General features: G+C 35.2%; 1 protein-coding gene and 2 long non-coding RNA genes across 3 annotated transcripts; 1 reads left to right on the top strand and 2 right to left on the bottom strand.

The window, feature by feature from the left end:
• Positions 1–1601: 1601 nt before the first annotated feature.
• Positions 1602–5486, bottom strand: LOC136234266 (uncharacterized). Its single transcript, XR_010691168.1, has 4 exons — positions 5424–5486; positions 4925–5072; positions 4532–4642; positions 1602–1955 (listed from the first exon to the last, which is right to left on the bottom strand). It is a non-coding gene; the product is annotated as an uncharacterized lncRNA (long non-coding RNA).
• Positions 5487–5877: 391 nt separating this feature from the next.
• LOC136234119 (uncharacterized) lies at positions 5878–8285 on the bottom strand. The gene is made up of 6 exons (XM_066023890.1): positions 7980–8285; positions 7645–7712; positions 7402–7500; positions 7119–7252; positions 6314–6841; positions 5878–5981 (listed from the first exon to the last, which is right to left on the bottom strand). Exons 3-5 carry the CDS (start codon positions 7474–7476, stop codon positions 6412–6414), a joined length of 639 nt encoding a protein of 212 aa, XP_065879962.1. The 5' UTR covers positions 7477–7500; positions 7645–7712; positions 7980–8285; the 3' UTR covers positions 5878–5981; positions 6314–6411.
• A 3946-nt stretch (positions 8286–12231) lies between these two features.
• On the top strand, positions 12232–14526 carry LOC136232087 (uncharacterized). Its single transcript, XR_010690296.1, has 3 exons — positions 12232–12504; positions 13900–14031; positions 14358–14526. It is a non-coding gene; the product is annotated as an uncharacterized lncRNA (long non-coding RNA).
• The last annotated feature ends 6401 nt before the right edge of the window (positions 14527–20927 follow it).

Genomic DNA, 20927 nt, shown 5'->3' with positions numbered 1-20927 from the left:
TAGCTGTTTGCTTTCTCTTCTTTCTGGATTTGGGTATTCCACGATGAGGATTCTTCCAGTTTTTACACTTGATATGAACCCAGTTCTTAGTTTTTGTTTAATTTTGATGTGCATATGATTGTATGAGCAAACAATTATTCTTATCTGTTTTCTTGTTTGTTTAATTTTGTATGATGCAACAGTTATTCTTATTTGTTTTCTGGCTGACCAAAAATGCAGAAAAAGAAAGCCTGATTTCTACCTACTTTCTTCAAACCAGGAAACCGAATTGAGCAGCCGCCGTACAACCATAGTGATGGTTCCCACAGATGACAGGTTTTTTATCATCTTACAATTGTTTATTCCAAATGTCTTGAGGTGTTTGTTGAATTGTAAACCATCACTAGTGGTAGTATTGTATCATTTAATTTGAATATCATCATAGTATACTAAGTTTTATGTTTAATGAATTGTAAATAGTAAATGTTATCTTTAATGAGTAATCCTTTTCATCAAATCTCAAAATAGAATTGGGCAAGCATTCTTTGATAAATTAGAAATTTATATAAACACCTGCATTTTTATATTTATACATTTGAGCATATATAAAATTTATTATATGTTTTCTTATTTTGTTTTGGTTCTTTTTCTTTATATAATATAATATCTTTTGGCATCCTAAAATTGGTTTTTGTGGTCCTTATTGAACTTTGCTGAAATCCACTCTTAGAGGCTTAATAATAATTAAGCAAGATAATGGGACATTCTTAATATTCCGGATGCCAATTGGTTTTTCTGGCGAATTTTAAAGGATCCATAATATATTCAATCTTGTCGTTTTATACTTAAAAAAAAAAAGAAACTAACAAGTAATTAAACGAAGGTGTATTATATACTAGGATTCCTTTTTCAAGCCTAATAATCCCTTTTTCGAGGTCAATCCCTTTTTCCAGTGTCATCTTGGGACCTTCTTATGTATATAGGGGATTCATTTTGAGGAGACCTTAAACTGATTATTTAATGTTCTCAATACTTCCCTTGTTTTTTCTTGCAGTACACTCCAATGGCCTTGCAGGATGTGCTCATAATTCGTCACAATGGTCTGTCAGGTGTACATTTGCAATGGATGGAGAGAATCTGCATGGGGAAACAAATTGGAGGAAGGAGACCATTGTGCAACTCCAATTGCCAATTTACACCGCAGATGTCCAAATTGTGCTTATGAACTCTGTCTCACTTATTGTCAGCAAATTCCTAAAAGAAGCTTGCAAAGTCATGCTGCAATGGAGTTCGAAAATCCCGAGGATCTAAGTAAGCCATCCAATTTCATATGGAATGCCAATTATGAAGCCGAATGCCAAGCATCCAAAATCTGGTCGTACGACTGTTTCCACTCAGTCGCAACATCCTCATCAAGAAGGTTCATCGCCTGCAATGCACCTTCTCCCGAGTTAGCGAAACGGCTAACCCACTGGAAAAAGAAAAACCCCAAAATGAATAAATATCATTTTATTTAGTATAATTTGATAATTGTAAATTAGTTGATTAAAACTTAAATCACTTACCACTTCGTTGTTCGAGCGAGTATGAATGGTCGGTCCGGGTGCAGGCATCTCCGGCAGTAGCTGAGGGTGTGAATGCAGGTAGTACCACGACATGTACTGCTCGTCACAGTCCGAATGAGTCTGTGCTAGAGTGAACCGAGACAATACAAGCATGCCCGCCTCAAAAAACGAGATCCAAAGATCCTCTGCCATATCGGCGGGCACTTCTACCCGATACTTCAAGCTAGACCAAGGACGTACGGACTTCAACGGCCTCAAGATCGGTCTGGGTATGGTCTGCACGTAACCGAGCTGGTGAAGGCATCTCCCCAGCATGTACGGCTCGATCACATCCCTGTAACGTATCCATCCGGCGTATGTCGTCCTAGGGGTATCCGTAATGGCATCAGGACCATACGGCATCCACATCACCTAATGACGTATACAACAACATTAACATACAAATGGTACAAGTAATAAATTTGGTTTATTTAATTAAATGGAAATTATACCTCATCAGCAGTCAATCTATCAAGCCCGATGCGATATGATCTCAGCCTATCATCACTCTTCTCCAACACTATAGATGGCCACATGCAAGCCCTCGGAAGCTCCGGATCCAATGTAACTCCCTCCCGCTAAGGCCTGAAGTACGGGAAGTACTCATAAATCCATGCCTGAAGCAGTGTCAGCTAACAACTCGTCATCTGCCCGCAGTCTCCTCTGCTAGCAATACCTAGATGACGGTATAGATATGCTAGTGCAGCTGAGCGCCACGAGAGTCCAATGGCTCCAGCTACCGAGTCATGTACCTCCAACAGACAGGAAAGTCAAATGCGGTCACCAGTCTTGTCCACGAACAATGTGCAACCGAGCATAAGAAACGTCCAAGCTGTAGCCTGTGCATCAAGAATCCGATCTCCTTGACAATACTCCAGGACGGAAGCCGATCGTATACCGTCATTAAAGTAGTGACCGTTTAGCAACTCATCCCGAGTCATGCCAAACAACTCCATCACACAAGACTGAAGCTCCTCAATACTCGCCTCAGCAGTCACCATAGCCCCATCGATGGGGATGCGCAAAATCTGCCACACATCATGCAACATAATGCTCATCTCACTAAACGGCATGTGCAATGATGACGTGTCTGGCTGCCACCGCTCCACAAAACCCGCAATCAAGGGCGCATCGATGTGGGCATACATGATACCTGGTAAATGGGACAATCCAGATGACGCAATACGCATCTGGATCTCTCTAGAAGCGCCACCGTGCCATACACACAACTTCCCACGATAGACTAAGCGTGTCTGACACTTGAGGAGGCCCCTATCCTGCCCGCTCCAGATAGCATGGGCAATATGTCCCAGAAAGCTCAGGATCACAAGACCATCAGATGGACCCTTAGGAACCAGGGTCTTCACGATCCAGTCATCCTCTCCAGCACTCATCGAGTGCTTGTTGCTACCTGAAATTACAGTAAACTCATTTCAGAATATTCGTATATTTTCTACTAATCACGAATAAATCACATAATAATAACAAAATTTAAAATTCTCACCCAAAGACGACCCTGCTGTAGAAGCAAAACGTCCGTCACGACCCCTCATCACTGTCTAAGGAGGTACTCGCACAAAAGAAGCACTCTGAGGCGGCATAGAGTCATCTCCCTCCACTACAAAAAAACCGCTTTTAACGAAGGGAGTTATTCTCACTAAAAGCCCAAATATTCTCACTAAAGTGTTCTTAGTGAGAATAATTACTCTAATGGCTCCCTTCATTACTAGGGTCCCTTACTAAAAGTAGTAACGAGAATAAACGTTATTCTCATTATAAACTTACAATGATAATAATTTTATTCCCATTAAAATATATTTTAATGATATGAAAATATTCTCATTAAAATATTTGTAATGATTTAAAATCTTCTCGGTAAAATGTTTACAATGATAAAAAAAACATCTCATTAAAATGTTTAAAATGATGAAAAATCTTCTCATTGAAGTGTTTCAAGTGTTTATAATGATATTTCTTCTCATCAATGGCATTATTTAAACTAAAATCATAAATAAAAATTTGGATTGAAGGGAACTGTTATTGCATAAAATTCTCAATCACTTGATACCAAATGCAATTCTATCTATCAAATTATGTTAGCCTAATAATCTGGTAATGTGAAGGTATCAGAGGCAAGCAAGCTATCTGACATATTCAGAATAAAAATAGGAAACGTGTAGACATTATAAAAGTTAGAATAAACACTAACATCATCCATCCCACCAGTAGTTACGTGCTGCAGAAAAATACACAAACCCTATCTCTCTGCTTTATCTAATCATCCATCACCCATATTATCCCTAACTCAATATATTATACAAATTTTATGTCTAAACAAAATAAAGCAACTAACTCTCTCTTTTGATTTCATGATTCTTGTACTATTTACCAAACAAAATGCAAATCAACAATACCTGTATCAATTCCTGTAAGTGAGAACCAGAGGTCTTACTCTAAAGAATGGATTACCAAACTCTAATAGAAATCTTGTTAAGTGAAACAGTTCAACCCTTACTAAGCGTATTAAAATCAAGTAAGACCTCCAATTCTCCATCCAAACTATCTTGTATCAATTCCAACAAATTGAACACTATTTTAAAACAAACACAAATATAATTAAGCTCTTCAACACGTTATCCCTCAATTGCACCTGCTTTTGCACGATTATCAGATAGCGCAGTAATTCAACACACTAATCTAATTAAGCTCTTCAACACGCTAGAATGGTGTCGGCTCCATTAATTGCAAAACCCTTTCGAACCCTAGGAAATCAATCAAATTTCTAACACTCCTAACACTGATTGCTAATCACATGAAAGCATTAATTCTCATCAGTTTGTAATAAATGCAGAAATAAAACCATGAAATCCATAAGATCAATGGGTACGAGAGAAACCCACATGAATTTCAGAAAATTGATAAGGCTATAGAAATCCCATATAACTTACCCTGCTTTAGGAGAGTGAGGAGTGAACGCACTCAAACAAGGAAAATCATGAAATGAAATTCGAGCAATTGAACCTTGTACATACAAAGTGAAGGGTGTACTTGAGTAGATTCTGCACACGGAACATAAAAACAGGATCACATATGTTAGAAACTAACAAGTTATTGATTTTATGTCAACACGATGCAACTTGTTATAGATTTTACCTATGGTATAGTGCAAAATTACCTATCATGTTTCAATTCTCTAGAGCATACAACCGGCTGTGCACAGTGTGTGAGGAAGAAGCTCTGTCACCTCAATTCTAGAATGACTAATGGTTTTTCTAATACGGTTTCAGTTAATGGACTGAACCTCAGCCATGAATATGCTATAATAAGAAAAGGTAATTTACCAGGCTGATGTTCTTCGCTTTCCCTTTGGGAGCCTGTCACCCCCAGCATATCAGTCAAGTTGTTAGAGTACTTGTATGTGGGAGGGAAATAAATGGTCCCTTCAGTCCCATCCTCAAAAATGCGCCCATGTCTCTATTTTATTTGTAGCTGAAACCAACAATCATAGGAGAAGCAACAATCATATACATTTTTTTAACAAACTTCATGAAACTATCATAGCACTGTTGGCAGAAGAATACATTCAGCCTTGAGAATAATCCTCTTATCATACTGAATATTCCTTATAAACATCTATAGTGCCTCTCACCCCCTAAATGCAGTTAGTTAAGGTAAGGTAACAGACGTGGTCAGCCTATTACCATAATGAATGAGAATCAAAGTACTTATATTCCCATCAGGGTACATGACAATTGCAGATAATGTTTTAACTGGAGGTTGCACGTGAGAGGCAATACAAATGCCATGCCCTTTAAACAGAGTTCTAGGATTGGAATTAACTCTTAGAATTGCATCTTTCAACCCCATTCTGTACTTCAGCACATAGTCATCATCATCACGCACTATAGAAGCTGATTCGTCTGCACATATAATAATTTGAAAATAAATTATGAGTTTCATGACAAGGGCTTATGTAAGTAAAATTTACAAGTCATGTCACTCACACACAAATATGCCTCTTCAGAAACTTTTGTTTAACCAAGTTCATGAAACTATCCAAGCACTGGAGAAACATACATTCATTTTGATGTTTTTAACCAGGGCATTAATATCTCGGTATAAGAAAGAACAATATTCGTGTCAAAGCATTCAAAGAGTAAATACACATAAGGTAGAACTTGCATAGTTCACTATTTCAATATGGTACCAAATCAAGAAAAATAAAAAATAAAAAGCTTGAACGATAAGCTATGAATAGAAAAAGAAATTTATAAAATGAAAGACTAACCCTGCAAAGAGAGCGGGGCAGAAATTCAGTGTTTTCCTGACTTTTCCAGTGATTACATGTGTGCTTGAACTTCTATTAGGATTAGCAACCCCACCAAGGATTTCAATTACCTGTGCAAAAGAGAAATTCTCAACATTGTATAATGTCGTGATATTGGACTAACAAGAATTACATCAAAGCAAATATATCAGCTCGCCAGAGGGAAGGGGAGCCTTATAGTAGCCATTTAAAAACTCCACTAAATTTCATCCATGACATTTGAACATAGCATTACAACACACTTTGATAGTTAAACTTAAATTCACACTACTTTGACTTGAATAAATGCTACATAAAAGCTAATAGCATCATGCCAACAGAGAAAATGCATACTCATTTAGAACATACCTAAGTTCGAAACAACAGAACTTTGAAAGCATATAGAGATAAAATAAATGCACACCTGACATCCATTGCGATTCCTGGGGAAGGGTAACCTCTATATAAAAGCATGAACACATTGCATTTCAACCTCTTGTTTGTCATAAATAATGAATGATACTAGTGGGATACATCATCATAAAAGTGACACCATACTGTCTTTAACATCTGACCTCTTTTCTTGGTTTGTATAGTACTCTGAGCTTTTGGAATTTCTTCACTTGAGGATGGTTCATCTCCCATTATTTCATCTCCAACTTGACAAGACAATAGAGAGCTCAATATGCACCATTTCTTGAATAATTTTACAGCAGGTGAACCTGCAATCCGCTCATTCGCTTCAGAGGTATACGAAACTGGAACACTGTGTACCTTTGGCGATCCCACTATACTCTCCCCACTTTTGTTTTGTATGTAAGAAACCTCAACAGAGTTCTTGGAACCTTTGGATCCTTTTTCTCTAGTTCCTGATTCATCATTTTGCGCACTACCTTTGAACCACAAAATTTTGAAAAGTTTCATCTTGGGTCCATGAGTACAAGCTCCTAAACTGATGAAATAATTCAAAATCAGTTCCTAACATCTAGCATCCATCAGATAACAAGGAAATAAGAATTCAGAGGACATCCATATCAGTAGCAGAGCTTCACTTATAGAGCATCCTCTAAGTGATTCAAAATTAAAATTAGCAAGATATATCACAAAAAAATTGAGGTTTGAACCATTTTTCTCCTGGAGATAGTCATCAAAGGAACAGCAAATCCCTAAACCTAAGCCATATGCATATGGTTAAAAACAAACTGAACGATTCATCCAGCATTTCTAACCTTAAACGAATATTACACTTTACAGGAAAACGCCTATTTGTCCTTCCAGACGCATGAATTGTTGATGCATGATTCCTCAATTTGAACCCCTTGGTCCATGATAAAGGCCTCAGTGGAAACGTAGCACAAGAACCCTGTAAAATAGACAACAATCTTTGAAATTTCAGTTACTTCAAATTTAAACATAATGCTGTGAAATTATTATATTACTTAAGTATGTAACAGAACATAATATACCCAAATGCCAAACATAGGACCACACAAGAAAAATTGGGTGCATAACCTTATCTTTACTTGCTCCTTGTACTTTCGCATGAAGACTGAAGAGTAAGAGCAATAGAGGTAATAAAAGAATCATTTCCTTACTTTGCCTAAACGTGCCCTGTTCAAATACAATTTCCAATTACAACTTATCCCACACACATCTATATATATATAGCACATAAAATCTACAGGTATAAGCCAAATAGTAGCAAGATGAAGGTGATAAGAGAAATTTCATAGTACTATCAAGAGAAACACTCACTTGGAAGAATTGAGTGGCAACTCAGAGTTCCAGGGCAGCAGCCATTAGTTGAACTTCCACAATTCAGACTGAAATCAGAAGCCAAAACATGTTAAAAAAGAGCTGAATCAAACACAGACAATAGATGAAATTAAATGCTAAGATTTATAAATCACAAGTTGTTCACTCTTTTCCCCTTTTAACAAAAACCTATCGGATTCAGATGAAGCTTTTATGGGTTTAACAAAAATTTATTGGATTAAAACGGGCCTTACAACCCAATAATCATAACAGAGACAACCAGATATTAAAAAGTACCTGAAATTAAAAACTTAAGTAGTGAAAGAACAAATAACCTGAAATTATTGTCAGAACGAAGCCAATCGAGCAGAAGACAAGAAAGAAGGGAAAGGGACGGTCTTCTCTGAGGCCATTGGAAGAGAAGCCATTCACAGACTTGCGGATAGTGATGTTCACGATTTAGGTTTCAGTAAGAGGTTTGAAGCCATGATTTTCAACTCGATTCAAGTTTGGTGGTGATGTGAGAAATTTGGGAATACATAATGAAATTTGGGAATACATAAAGTTCTGGAGTGATGTGAATAGAGAATGAAATTGGATTAGGGCGTTCGTCTGAAGTTTTGGGAGGGAACCCTAAAAGAAGGGAGGGAAACCTAAAAATTTAGGGGGGAAGACACGGCGCTAAACCAAATATTTGGGAAAAAATCTTTAGACAGAATAGTGAGGATAAAAAGTTTTATTAATATTAAAGTACAAAAGATATGATGAGAATAATAGACAGTAGAATTTAGTAAATTAGTAAAAAGATAAATTAATGAGAATAAAAGAAAATAAATTTTAATAAATATATCATTTTATTATTAATATTAAAACATATAATTTATTCTCATTGAAATTATTGAGATTATAGTATTAGTGAGAATATTTTGTTATTCTCATTATTTTTTTCTCATTATTAACAAATTTTCTTGTAGTGCTCCATCTCCACAGCATCTGCCATCTCCTCACGTCTAACATGCTCGTCGTGTTCAGTCTGTGCCCTCTGGGCATCCCCCATCATCATCTGCTCCATCTGTTGCCTCCAAGCAGAGGCATTCACAACACATGTCCTTGTATATCTGTGTCCAAAACGGGCCTCAGCAATATCAGCCTGTAAAACAAAAAAAAAAATTAAATATATAAGCAAATAACGCATTTTTTTTAATATACTCAATTTATCATTTTTTAAGTTTTTTTAATAATTTGAGCCTGCCCACGGGTGGCCCGAATTAATTTATTTTTGAAAAAAATTTGTTTCGAACCCGATTTGGCCTAAACGGAACAGTTTGTCCGTTTGGCTGTAGGACAGAACAGTTGCGGTGTGCAGGTCGGCCCCAGGGCCGACCTGTCCGCCGCAATCGTCTGGCCCTTCGACCAAACGGACAGCGCGTTCCGTTTGGCCGTAGGGCCAAACGGATGCGCCGTTCGTTCCACCATTACGTGGAACGCTGCACCAAGTTCCACCATAGGGTGGAACTGGTGCGCCACTCGTTCCACCTAATGGTGGAACGAGTGCGCCATGCTTTCCACCGTAAGCCGATGTCGTTGCCACCACGGGTAAACGGACAGTTCGTCCGTTCCGGCCGTGGTGGCAACGACATCGACGACCCGTTTAGTACAAAAAAAAGGGTTCCGCCTCCGATTTCGGAGGCGGAACCCGTGATTTCGGATAATTTTTAAAAATTAAAACTTACCGGAACCTTTATGAAGCCTTTCCCCTTTCCTTCCTTTGGCGGCATGTAGTTTTAGGTCGGATTTTTTGAAAAGCTAAAAAACTAGAGAGGATTTGAGATTTTTTAGCTTTTGGTTTGAAAATTGTGAGGAGGGCATAAATGTCAAAAGGGTGCGATGGAAAGTATAACTGTTGCGGTATATAGCAGTTCACTTTCAACAATGACTTCTTGCTCTAAAAACAATAATCTGTTTCAAGAAGATCAAACACCTCAGTTTTTCAAGTTCATTCCTGCTGATTCTATACATCAATACCAGCTGGTTAGAATTTAATTGTCTTCTTCTTCTCAATTTACTCATTGAATATTAATCATATAAAATTAAATAGGAAATTCCAAGAGAGTTTGTGAAACGTTTTGGAGGATAAAATTAAATAGGGACATAATAATATGCAAGCGTCGCAATTTAGAGACGATATTTTAGCTAACATAAAGCCATTTTTATATAGCCAAATGTAGACATTTTTTTGTCTAAATGTCGTCAATTTGGAGACGCTGATAAATTAAAGTGTTGCTGTATTCAAGACGCTACCAGTATTTTCTTATGCGAAATAATGACATAACAAATATTATGTGTCGTTCACTTTGCGATGCTTTATTAAAACGTAGTGAAAATTTCTGAAATTAAAAATAAATAATATAAAAAAAATTCATGATGCTCAAAATTTAAGCGTACACTTGTATACAGTATATCGTCAGACGGAATTTATCCACACAATGTTTTATGCGTCGTTAAAATTAAGGACACACGATTTAATGACGTTTGTAACGATGCTTTGAAAAGCGTGGGTAAGCATTTAGGGACGTCGAAAAGCGTCGTTAAATCTTGAATTTTAGGGTCGTAATAGGGCTTTTGTTTTTGTAGTGGCAGCACAAAGCTTATAGAAGAACTCATATAAATCTCTTTAACATAAACAAAATCATGATCAAGTAACTCCTTCTCCATCAATCTCTCTCTGGGATCTCTCCTTAAACACTTGTTCAAAAAATCCTTATTTTTCTCTAATAACCAAGTCAAAAATTCAGGCATCTCGTTGAAGGATCGTATTTTAAATAAAGCCAAAATCGGATCATCAATATACTTTGACCATATGATTTTACCTATCACCATTTTTATAATTCTTCATACGGGTACGCTAAAGCAATCATTCATCCAGACATGAAATCAACAAATATTTTTCTCGAGAGAATCTAATGTCCAAGTTGATGATTTCAGACCTTCAAAGACCGAAGCATAAATTGATCAAACCTTGTGAGTACAGCCGTAAAGTGAAGTTTCTCTTGATGATTTCAGTTAGGGGTTTCTCAAGAGGAATCCCTTTGATTCACACTCTTGCAACGTCTCTACTGGATTTTGGGGAACATCAACTTTATGATGTATCCTAGAAGGCATTTCCCGCTGGTTATGAATAAAATGTAGTTCAATTGCCTCAGCTTTGTTCGTTGGTGTTGATACATTCAATGGATCCGCAGCATCTAAAGCCTGTTTGCCTTTTGAGGACGCTACTTGTAGGCGTTTGGTTATGTTAGAGGTTGTTTTGCTCAATCTATGTTTAAATGTGCAAATTCTTATTAAAGTTTGCTATTTTTGTTTCATAAACATATTTAATATTTTCTTTTAACAAATAAGCAAAAGAACTCGGGTCACTATTCAAGAAACCAGTTCAGCTCGGACTGGACTCATGTCGGTTCTTGGTTCGACTGACCAAACCCACTACAAGAAAAACTGTAATTAGAGATCGATATTTGCAACCGAATTGAAGTCGGTTGCAATATTGCAACCAAGGTGGTTGCAAAGCCCATCCTGCGGTTGCCAAGTTGAGAATCTCATTTGTCAAATACATTTGAGACTTGAACACGGTTTCAAAGTTCTTATGGTTGCAAACTTTGCAACCGAATGGTCTCAAAATATATTTTGTGGTTGCAAATTTTTAAGGCCATTTAGGGACTTCTATATATAATATATACTTGGATATTTGAATCATATTTTGAGTGAAATTAAATAGGAAAGAAAGGAGAGAGAAAGAAATGCTGGTAATATATTTTTAAACAAAAGAAAAATATAAAATTATATTTTAATATTTAAAATAATAGTTTTTAAGTATAAAATAAATTTAAGGGGGTAAGTTGCAAAAATACGTCTAACGTCTACATCCATGAGCAATTTTATCTCAATCGTTCAAAATGGTGCAATTTTACCACTAACATTGGTTATGAAGAGCAATTTTACTCATAAAGTTGGCAAATTGGGTCAATTTAATAGATAATTCATCAAACTGTATTATCGATCATAAATCTTATTATCTACACTTCATATGTGCGTCATTTTATCATTTATTAGTAACCATTCATAAACATATGATTAGACATAAAAAAAATTAAAAATTATATTGTCTTTTGTATGAGATGGATAAAGATAAATATTTCTCCGAATTTATAAATATTAAACTACAATTCTATTATTAAATCACAAAAATATGAAATCTTTTCACACAAGTTGGATTTGGTATTAAATTGAACCTAAGAATACATTATATATTTATTTGGAAACTACATTATGAAATTTAGCCAACGAATAGAATTCATCGACTAAGACTATAAAACACAATTCAAATACATAAAGTAATAAACATGTATATTTGAATTAAATTAATGAGTCTAAATATAAGTGAGGAATGAAGAAATCAAATTAGCATTATTTTACCAAGCCCATTAAGAAATAAAGGTTAAATAGGCCCGATGTATCCATTTGGTCCATTTTAGGGATTTATATTTGTGCTATGGAGAAATTAGAGATTAGCCCTAATTACATTTGTTGTCTGCCTCCACCTTCTCTCCCATCTTCGACTTCTTGCATCATTGTCCTCCTGGAACCCTTGAAAACACGAGTTCTGGGTTTGTTTCACTTCGGTTTCTCTTTAATCAATCTCCCTCTACTTCTCCTAGATGGGTTCTATGGCTTTGTTTCGTTCCAATCAGACCTCTAAGGGTTCTGTCGGACAACTTCGGCTTTCGGGCGCGTGTCGGTTTACTCCGATGATGTCCTTGGCTGCCTGAAGGTGTCTAGCTGGCCTCTATCCCTACATGCAAGGTAAGACTAAGGTTTGCTCTTTCCTCTCATTGTACACGCTCTTCTTCGACTTCGGGTTTTTTTTTTTCTTTCCGGTTCTTGCGAGTTCTAAGAACTCCTAGAGATGCAAAGGGTATTATGTGTCTTTTGGCTTGAGCTGGTTGTTTGGCTATATTTGTTTGGATTTGGGATGGTTATTGTGATGTTCATGGAGTTTTGTGATTTCTCACCCTGTTCTAGTCAATCATTTTTTTCGGAGTTCTAGAGCTTCTCATTCTCTTTAATGGAGGCTGTGAGGGAGGTCAGTCTCAGTCTTACTCTTATTTTGTCCTTTTCATTGACTCTTAATTGTTTATTTCTAGGGTTTCTGTTATCATAAATAAGTTGTATTAGCGTTTGAAGTGTTTGATGAAGTGTTTGATGTTGGCATTGAAGCATTCATTTTGTTTGAAGTGTTTTTAGTTTCGTCTATGGTAAGTGGTTTTCATTGTGCTTCTGTTGTTACCTTTTCCTGTTGTGCGAAAAGTTGAGGTTTGCTGAAAAGTTGAGGTTGAGAAGAGCTAATAACTTACTGGTTAGGTCATTTTCATTATGGTGTTACTTATGGTGGAGTCTCTATTTTAAATGCTAAAATGTTGGCTAGAGTCCTGATGAAGTCTTGAACTTAGCTTTTGATATTATAGTTTTAAATGATAATTACAATTGTATTTTTGGTTATCATCAGTTACCTGCAAATTAGTTATGCCTTTTGGGTTAATAGATAATTGTTTCTGATTTTGGGGTTAGTGTAGATAATTGGTTCTGCCTTTTGGGGTTAAAAGGCTAAGTAACGATGCCCTGTCTCGTGCTTTAAGTTCATATCTTAGGATGGATATAGAAAAATTCATATAACATCTATTCAGGCAACTTTGAGGAGTAAAGTATAATTTATGCCATATTTTTATAAATAGTTCTTTGAGTCAATTCATGTTATTGATATGTAATGTTACTAGTTAAGTGATAATTTTTCATCATTGTAAAATCATCTCTTCATGTATTTGCAAATAGGATCTTCTATTAAAATGGATATTCATTTATGCAATTTCACCTAAGGTGTATTACTGTGGTTCCTGGACATGGGTAGGATTTCTGCTTGAAGTGGCCATATGTAGGATTGCTAACTCCCGATCAATTTCTCTTGAGGAAGCCATTGATTTTCATGTTTAGGATTAGCTCTATAAGATGGGCACATGTTTGGAATGATTTTCTTAACAACACCTTCTGCTATTTAAAAGTGGAGCAAGTGATGATATTTAAATTCATATGAATGGCTAAACTTGAATTCATTGAACACTAAATAAGTTGCAGAGGGCTTTTTATAGTTTTTAAATTCATGTTTGGAATGTTCCTAATGTTACTTATTCTACTGTTTTGCAGGCCATCCTTGGATTCAGTTCAGGTCAGTTCAAGTAGATGGCACTGCTCTTGTGACCCTCTTGAAGTTGAATACAGCTGCTCAGATCCTCTAATTTTACTAGTCTATTGAAGATTGTTGATACAGTTTATAATGTAAGTATTGATAAAAAAAATGTCATTTAACACTTAAATTCAATGCATAAAAAACAGAGTGCACTTATGAGGATTTTTTAAATTTTTGTAGTTCGGAAAACTGTACAACAACAACAACAACAACAAAGCCTTAGCCCCGAAATGGTTCGGGGTCGGCTAACATGAACTATCATATAAAACCGTGAAAAGTTCGGAAAACTGTATCTAATTATAAATCCTATAGAACACACTCTAGACTCTCGTGATTAAAGAAAATTGAATGTAATTGTGATTATGTTTAGATTGATTTATCATGTTTTTTTTTTGTTCATTTGGTTTTCGTTCAGGTGAGAAAATTTCAACCGTTATGCTTCCCACATCATGCATGATGAATGTGCACCCTCGAGCAGATCATGTGCCTTACCCAAGAGACCGATTTCTCAACATTTACTTGTATGGATACAAGCAACAATTATTTGTATTTAATTTAGTTTATATATAACTTTAATTTTTTTTACACCAATGTGTAACTTTAAATTTTTTTTTAGCGAATGTATAACTTGAATTATTACGCATTAATAAGTTTTATATAATTTATATTTTCTGTTTTATTATGGAATTTCTGAAATGGTTATATGATGTTAGTTTAGTAAAATTGTAGAAATAATATTTTAAGATATATATATATATATATATATATATATGGTAAAGGCTATGCTTACTTTGTTTTTGACAAAGTAAACCTCACTTTGTGTGTTTTTATCATTGGATGAATTTTATATTCCATCATCTAATGGTGAAAATAACTAAGTAAAGCTTACTTTGTAAAAAACAAAGTAACCATAGAAGGCACTAAAGGCTATGCTTACTTTGTTTTTGACAAATATATATATATAAATTTGCAGACATAAAGCAATAAATTTAACAACCAGATTACTTGTGACCAAAAGTTAGTTTGTAACCATAATAGATTTGCAAAATTGTTCATTGATTTGTAACTGACATATGGTTGCAAGTGATCGGTTTCTAATTTTGCCACCAAATTAGCTACTGAAATGGTGGTTGCAAACATTGCAACCGAGAAGCTTGATAGGATATCAAAGTTTTAGCAACCTTGCAATTACCAACCGATCCAGTTTGGTTGCTAAATATGCAATTCTGGTTGGTAAATAGTGTTAGCAACCAATTTAGCAACCAGATTTTTGGTTGCTAATTACCGTTTTTCTTGTAGTGACCAACCGGTCCGAGTTTTATAACATTGGGAACAATCAAAGCTATCACCATTTCTATAATTGTGCAACATAATATCATACACATGAGCCAGAAATCCTTGTTCCTCTCGTCATGCAACCACAGTGTACATATCTAGCACATCCTAAATCAGCAAATTATCAATTTTTGTGTGTAAATAATCTAAGCATTAATGATATTTCTTGTGTATGATATTTCTTTAATTTTCAGATTTAATTATTTCATAAATGAATAATTAATTTTTAAACACAAGAAATATCATTGAATGCTTAAATTATTTACACAGAAAACGATTACCACATTGTGATATTCAGGGCTAGAACATTCTTATAACTAAAAGGGAGAAAAAATTGATAATTTTAGCTATGCTAGATTTGTAGAAGTAGATGTTTTCTCAGGCACAACTACATTTGTGTGGTTCATGAGCGGGCATTAGGTTGCACAATTATATAAATGGTGATAGGAAAAATCTCATGGTCAGAGTATACTAATGATCCAGTTTTGGCTTTACTTATAATTGGATTCTTATATATAGGACATGCCTGAATTTCCAATGTGGTTACAATAGAAAGGGAAGGATTTTTTGAGCAAGTGTTTTTAAGAGATCAGAGCGCGATAGACAGTGAAGGAGTTGCTTGATCATCATTTTGTTGATGTTAAACAGATGAGTATGAGTTCTGCTCCAAGCTGTTGTTGGATCAGGATTTCTCTGATTCCATAGATGGATTAGAAAATCCTAATCAAGATTTTCAAATTGAAGATTTATCAAATTTGAAGTTTCCGAATCAGAATTATCCGACTGAAAGGATGAAGGGAGTGATTGATCGAGTTTGAATTGGGGTGAAGAATGCATTATTGAGGAAGATGAGAAATCAATGGAAGACATAGATGATATAGAATCTGCATTCATCAATTGTCAATTATTAAGAGCTTGAACTTGATCAAGATTGTTAATGAATTTTAGTGAAAAGCAGAGCATGATTAATGAAAACAATTTTAGTATTTGTGATCTTGTATTAGATGTAATCTCATTTTATAGAGAATATATGTAGTAAGAGTAGAACTCTAATTCCCTTTCCTCTTCACCCTTGTCCTCTGAAACCATTTTGGCAAACTAAGCAATTCTTTCAAACTATTTCTGACAAGTAAGTCCACCTTAGAAGGCTTTTATACCCACATAAATGCATACATTGACAACCATGTTTCTTTCTGGGATGTCGCATTTTTAACATATATTTTTTACAAGAGGAATATTCTCACTCACATATTATTGTGTTGAGTTTTTTTATGTGCAAAATTTTGACAATAGCCTAAACCCTAAACCCTTCACTGCTCCTCCCTAACAATAGCCTGTAGAATAAACTAACAAAAAATAGATAATAAGCATAGCATTCATATATATAAACATATCATTCATTTAATATCATATGCAAACAGGAGATCACTGGGACATCATGATGGTCGAGGCGTTATTAGTGCTTCATTGCATTCATGACTTGGATCATGTCAGGGATTTGGGAAGCAAAGATCTGACAGAAAAGAGACAAATAAATGGAAAAAGAACACAAAGAAAGGGGATCTAGGAAGATTTGGTCCTCAAAGTACCGAATGTAAGGCGCCCCAAAAATGTTTATAAGGAAGATGTACCGCTCGAAGGTGGTAGTTAGTAAGCCGAGGGTGCACCATTCCATAGCACCAGCCATGCCCGCAGGAGGACCTCTTAAACTGCCAAACATAGCATGACCTCCATAAGATCAGTCTCCGACCCTATCTACCTCTTCTTCCATCGAGGTTAAAAAAGGGAATGCACTCAAGTCACTAATAATAAGGTAAAAGATATGTGTATGAATAATGTAGGTACCACTCACTATATTAGTGGCAACAATAGGAAGGACTGTGAAAGGCTCTACAATGGGAGCTGTGATCCTAGGCCGAGCAGGGAGAAGTCTCCTACGGGAGGCAGGATAAGCACCACCGTCCACACTAGAGATCTCCGTGCCAATCCGGTAGATACCAAGATTGATCCCACCCACAAGCCCGAATATCAACAACATATCCCAAGGAAGCGACATCATATGATGTGGATGTCTAGGCTTCTGGGAAGGATGATCTTGGTCTCTACCGGTTTAGTGTGAAAATCTCCATTGTGGAGGGTGCTTATCATGCCTTCTGTAGGAGCCTTCTCCATACTCGATAGAGGATCATGGCTCCCATTCCAGAACCTTTCGTTGCTGGTCCTTCAGTTGCCGCTAATAGGATGAGTGGTATTGCATTAATCAGACACATACACATATATTTTACCTCATTAGAGCATCCCTTTTTTTTGTCCTCGGGTGAAGATGAGGAAGACAAGGCCGTTCACAGGCTGATCTGGTGGAGGTTGTGGTATGTCTAGCAGTTCAAGAGGTCCTCCTGCAGGAATGGGTGGTGCTCCGAAGAGTTGCGCCCTAGGCTCACTAGTTACCACCTTCGAGTGACACATGTCCCATATGAATATTTTAGGGGTTCCCTACACTTGTTACTTTGAGGGAGACCCAACCTACGAGGTTGAGTTTTCTCCTCCCAGCACCACTCATGTAAGTATTAACTTTCCTCTCTCTCTAGACCATTGTTCTTCACATTTGTTTTCTGCTATTTGTCTCATTTCTGGCTAAATGTACACTGAAAAGTTTTCCGAGTTGGGGATGCATCCTCAAAGATTTTCACATCCTATAGTACTCAGATTTGGATGCCTGTCTGACCACAATATATTAAATGAAATCTAGAAATGGAAGAAGATGTAGATGAAAGAAAATATGAACTTTAATATAATAGTATATTGAGAACACAAGGTGAATAGAAAGCAAAGTCGAGTTTTGCAAGGTCTAAACTATGGGTTAGTTTAACCCTTGCTATAATAAAAAAAAGAACTAGATCTGAAATGAATAAAATAATTTATAACCACCAATGCAATTGAAAGCTAAAGATAATGAAAATGAGCTACACATGATGTAAAAATGGTGTTTGGAGCATAGACCTACAAACTAGCAAAGCTCCCTATTTATAGGAGTTTTGGGGCTCTTATTTATATAAAAACCACCTAAAATGTCTAGCTTGTCTTTAATATTGATGCTTTATCTTGCCATAATTGATTTGGAAATAATTAAGGAAGGTTTTGGAGTCTTTTTAAGCATATTTATATGTCCCCAACCTTTAAGGATTCTTCTTTTTCTTGCTATAATTGATTTAGAATTTAGTAAGGAAGGTTTTGAAGTTTTTAGGCAGATTTTAGTTTTTCTTCTTATTCTAGAATTACAGTCAGCTGGTTGAGCAGTCTATTGGAAGATTTATCTAATTACTTTGTTTTATTTCCAAAAACACCTCAAATCACTCAAAACTCCATTCAATAGAAGAATAAAGTAAAATACACTAACAACTAGGGACAAACATTGACAAACTACTAAAAAATAACATAAAACAATGAGTTAAAATATTATATAAATGGTTATAACAACTTGGTCACATTTTGAACATTCCTTGTCTTGAAGGAAGTGTTAGATTCAAAATAAAATTTGAAATCAAACAAGCCATGTAGCTTATAACTTTGATAAGACTTATTTCACTGACATTCAATAATCTCAACTTATGTAAATCATACGACATAGATGAACTTGAACAAAATAAGGTTTTCTCAAAAGTATTACATTATTCAATACATCCCATATTTGAAAGTATGAACTAGTGTACAACCTCATAAGGTGATATCTCAAGGCTTTTCTTTTCTTGTAGCCTTTAATCTTTACTTTTCACTCAAGGTTTAAAATTTAACACTCAATTCATTACAAGTATTGTGATAAGTAATGGCGTCTAGTTCTTAGTCTCTATCACTTGCTAGTCTAACCAAAATATAATCAAAAGGTCTTTTGCATGGGTTCTAAAGAAGGTTTAGTTTAGGTATTAATGAGGAAAATATTTGGCTAAATGGAAAATATTATAATACTGTGTATAATTTAGAGTAAAAAAGTGTGATTTTTCTTTTATGAAATAAGAGAGAAAGTTATTTTTTCTTGGACTTTTTAGGATTTTGTGTTTTTTAGAAAGTAGAGCAAGTAAGACTGAACAAAACTATTGACAAACCTAAGGTATTGCTCGCAAGCTATATGGAACTACCCATGGAGATGTACCTACTATATATATAGAGAGATGCGAGAAAATTTCCTTCTTGATTAAGATTGTTATCCTTATTGCCGCAATTTTCTCCGGCTACTACCGCAATGTAAGACATTTTTGAAAGAAAGATGGTAGACAACAAACATGAATCAAGTTTGAAGAATGCAAAACCAATGAGAAAGACTAAGATTTTTATGGGGAAATGTATTTGCTCAGATATTATAACAAAATCTCAAGCAAAAACAGAAAAAAGAAGAAGAAAGAGAATTAGATTCAGAGTTGGTTTATAGCCTTACTTTTAGTTTCTCAACTTATTCAGAGCACTCCACATCTTCCATGCATGTGTCTTCTCATCACATATACATGTCCTCCTTCAAGAATTTCTAAATATCCATTGCACTCCACATCTTCCATGTACGTGTCTTTTCATCACAAAACTTCTTCACCACATGTCTACTACTTACCATACCCAAAGCACACCACACCTCTTTCTAATTTGCCTAATAATAATGGACTCACATAAAAAAACATTAAAACACATTTAACATTTAGTTAAACAATAACAATGATATCATTAGTTAGGTTTTTCTTTCATTAATTATACAACTCAAGACATCCACTTGAATTTGATAGAAGTATGGAGACATGCTGCAATTGGTTCCTATGTGTCAAGTTTACCTCTTCTATTCTAGTCCTCTACAAATCCAATCTATAAGAATGAGATTCCTCATACGTCCATTAGTAATAACATACCAACTTTCCTCATAATAATTTTTTTTGTTGAAAATCTTTGGATAATGGAAGATTGATAAAGTAATCCCTTTACGGCATCCCAATTCCATGATTAAAATGGATGTATATTTGTAAATAAATTTCGAATGTTGATTGGAAAAAGAATCCCTAATTCAACAGAAACCATGAGAAAAAAGAGAGGAGAAAAAGAAGGATGAGAGAGAGTTGCTGAATGTAATTAATAATTAAAGCTTAAGATACCTAACCGCTTATACTTATCTAAAAAAATTCAATTGCTTTTTTATACTTTTAGAATATTCATTTTACCAATTTAACTTGTTTAAAACTTATTAATCCTTTTAACAAAGTATATAATTTTTCTGAAAAAGTTTAAATGTTTACACTTTAATCTAGTTTAGGTAGCTAATATTGTTAGAGGATATATCTGTAAATATACATATTAGAATTAGTCTTTGATTTAGTCAGATATTGTTAGCTTGATTTACTCCCTGTATATTGAGAATTATTGTTGTAACCGATTCTATCTTGTAAAGCTTATTTAAGCACAAACTCTATCAATACCGATTCTATCTTGTTTCATGGTATCAGAGCAGTTCTGAGGTTTCACAACTCTGAATTTTAATTTTTCCCTGGGATTTCTCCTTTCAATCGCTCAATTAATTATCTCCATGGTATCACAAATTAACTGCCTCCAATTACCTGTTGTGGAAGACACAGGTTCTGCCTATTTTGAAAGGTCAGAAGTTGGGACATCATGTTGATGC

The sequence above is a fragment of the Euphorbia lathyris genome, chromosome 6 (genome assembly GCF_963576675.1).
Source record: "Euphorbia lathyris chromosome 6, ddEupLath1.1, whole genome shotgun sequence".
Lineage (NCBI taxonomy): Eukaryota > Viridiplantae > Streptophyta > Magnoliopsida > Malpighiales > Euphorbiaceae > Euphorbia > Euphorbia lathyris.
This window is presented reverse-complemented; position numbering and strand designations above follow the sequence as displayed.

Bases quoted from the DNA above. Each gene is read 5' to 3' on its own strand.
- LOC136234119 (XM_066023890.1), bottom strand. From the start codon at position 7,476: ATGATTCTTTTATTACCTCTATTGCTCTTACTCTTCAGTCTTCATGCG. The intron at 7,253-7,401 runs GTTATGCACCCA...TCTATTTTACAG, and splicing joins AAGGAGCAAGTAAAGATAAG to GGTTCTTGTGCTACGTTTCC. The intron at 6,842-7,118 runs GTTAGAAATGCT...TTATTTCATCAG, and splicing joins AAGTGTAATATTCGTTTAAG to TTTAGGAGCTTGTACTCATG.